General features: G+C 32.8%; 1 protein-coding gene across 1 annotated transcript; it reads right to left on the reverse strand.

Annotated features, from left to right (window-relative positions):
- Window positions 1-544: 544 nt before the first annotated feature.
- On the reverse strand, window positions 545-994 carry LOC145842368 (SCAN domain-containing protein 3-like). Its single transcript, XM_082949796.1, has one exon. The coding sequence runs from the start codon at window positions 992-994 to the stop codon at window positions 545-547; it is 450 nt and encodes a 149-aa protein (XP_082805922.1).
- Window positions 995-1,746: the final 752 nt, after the last annotated feature.

Raw genomic sequence — 1,746 nt, forward strand, 5'->3', positions numbered from 1 at the left:
TGTATCTGTAGGAAGATTCACTTCTTCTGAAGCAATATCACACATAAAAGGAATCAAAATCCATAAATTTCCGATGCAAACATCTTCAGGAAAATATTGTTTAAATTTTATAGACAAAAGATCAAGGTGGTTGTATATTTCGTCAGAGAAGTTGAATTCTATGCATTTTTCATGGGCCTCATCAAACCGGTGAAACATCGCAAAACTACCATTGCCAACCTTTTTCTTCCAAAAGTTAATTCCATTTTTAAACGCCTCAATCTTGTCTGTCATGACAAAAATGGAATTTTGCTTCCCTTGCATGCTTTAAGTTCAAAGCGTTCAATTCTTCGATAATATCGGTGAGATAAGCTAGTCTGGCCAAAAAAACATCATCTTCAAATAACTTCACTAATTCTGAGCCTTCATCTTTAAGAAAGGTAAACACCTGCTTCTTTAATTCAACGACACGAACCAGTGTCCGCCCCTTCGACAGCCAGCAAACTTCGTTGTGATAAAGAAGTCGCAGATGGTCAGCATCTAAACTTTCACAAAGTTTTTTGAATCATCTGGCCTTTGTGTCACTTTTCTTTGTAAAATTAACAGTTTTAATCGACGCTGAGAGAACTTCTTGTAAACAAGAAGGAAGATGTTTTGTTGCCAAATTTTCTCTATGTAAAAAACAATGTATCCATTTAGCTTCAACTGCTTTATCCTTCATTTTCCTCACTACATCATTTTTGGACCCAGTCATAGACGCTGCACCGTCAGTGCAAATGCCGACACATTTATTCAACTCTAAACCCTTGCTGATGAAATAATTTTCGACACATTTCATTACTTCAACAGAAGTTGTTTTTGTGGGTAATTCTCCACAAAATAATATATCTTCGTTGAATCCTTCCTGCCCACAATATTTAACAAAAACGAGTAACAAGGCTTTGCCGCTTACGTCAGTAGACTCGTCTAGTTGCTCAGCATAAAATAGGTTTATGACAACTTTTATGTGTTCCATTTTTTTGAATTTTTATGATTTATGTTTTTTTTTTCTTTCAACTTTATTTCTTAAATTTCGAAAGGCTTTGCGGAACCCCTGAGAGGCGTCGCGGAACCCTAGGGTTCCGCGGAACCCCATTTCAGAAGCACTGCTCTAAGACACTTATTAATATTTTTTGATCATTTGTGTTCAACTACATTTTTATTATACTTTGATGTAGCTATCATGTATCTTTGTGCTTTTTAGGTAATGTAAATAGTAGGTGAACTTACATTCGATTTGTATATCTATCTTAAATATCTTCTATTGTTCCCTTTCTATTTCCTATTGCCCATTAACAGCCCTGTTTATTGATATACTACAAACACATTACAACATTAAAAATTGTATTTTATAATTTTGTTCTAAAAACTTCTTCCAAAAAAGCAATAAGTAGCTAGTACTTATTATATTATAAATTAAATCATTTGTATAAAAAATTTAAGTAAATGGATACAAGTGGAAACTAGTGTAAAACACAAGTTTTTAAGCATCACTTTCAGAAACACTTTTAAACTTTTGCTAAACTCGTATAAGTTAGACATTGTTTGAAAATTTAAAAACACCGAACGTTTTAAAACTTTTTGAGTTGACTTTTTACAATGGCGCTTAGTATTTCAAAGGTTATTGCAATACTTCAGATATGTTTTCAAGTTCTTATAATAGAAAATATCGGTTTTTGTTAAACTTCAGTAAAGCTTACAGTTGGTAATTGCAAACTGATTAAAATC

The sequence above is a fragment of the Thalia democratica genome, chromosome 8 (genome assembly GCF_965202585.1).
Source record: "Thalia democratica chromosome 8, ktThaDemo2.hap1.1, whole genome shotgun sequence".
NCBI lineage: Eukaryota > Metazoa > Chordata > Thaliacea > Salpida > Salpidae > Thalia > Thalia democratica.

What these genes read in the sequence shown, in the direction of transcription:
- LOC145842368 (XM_082949796.1), bottom strand. Translation starts at nt 994, where the DNA reads ATGGAACACATAAAAGTTGTCATAAACCTATTTTATGCTGAGCAACTA.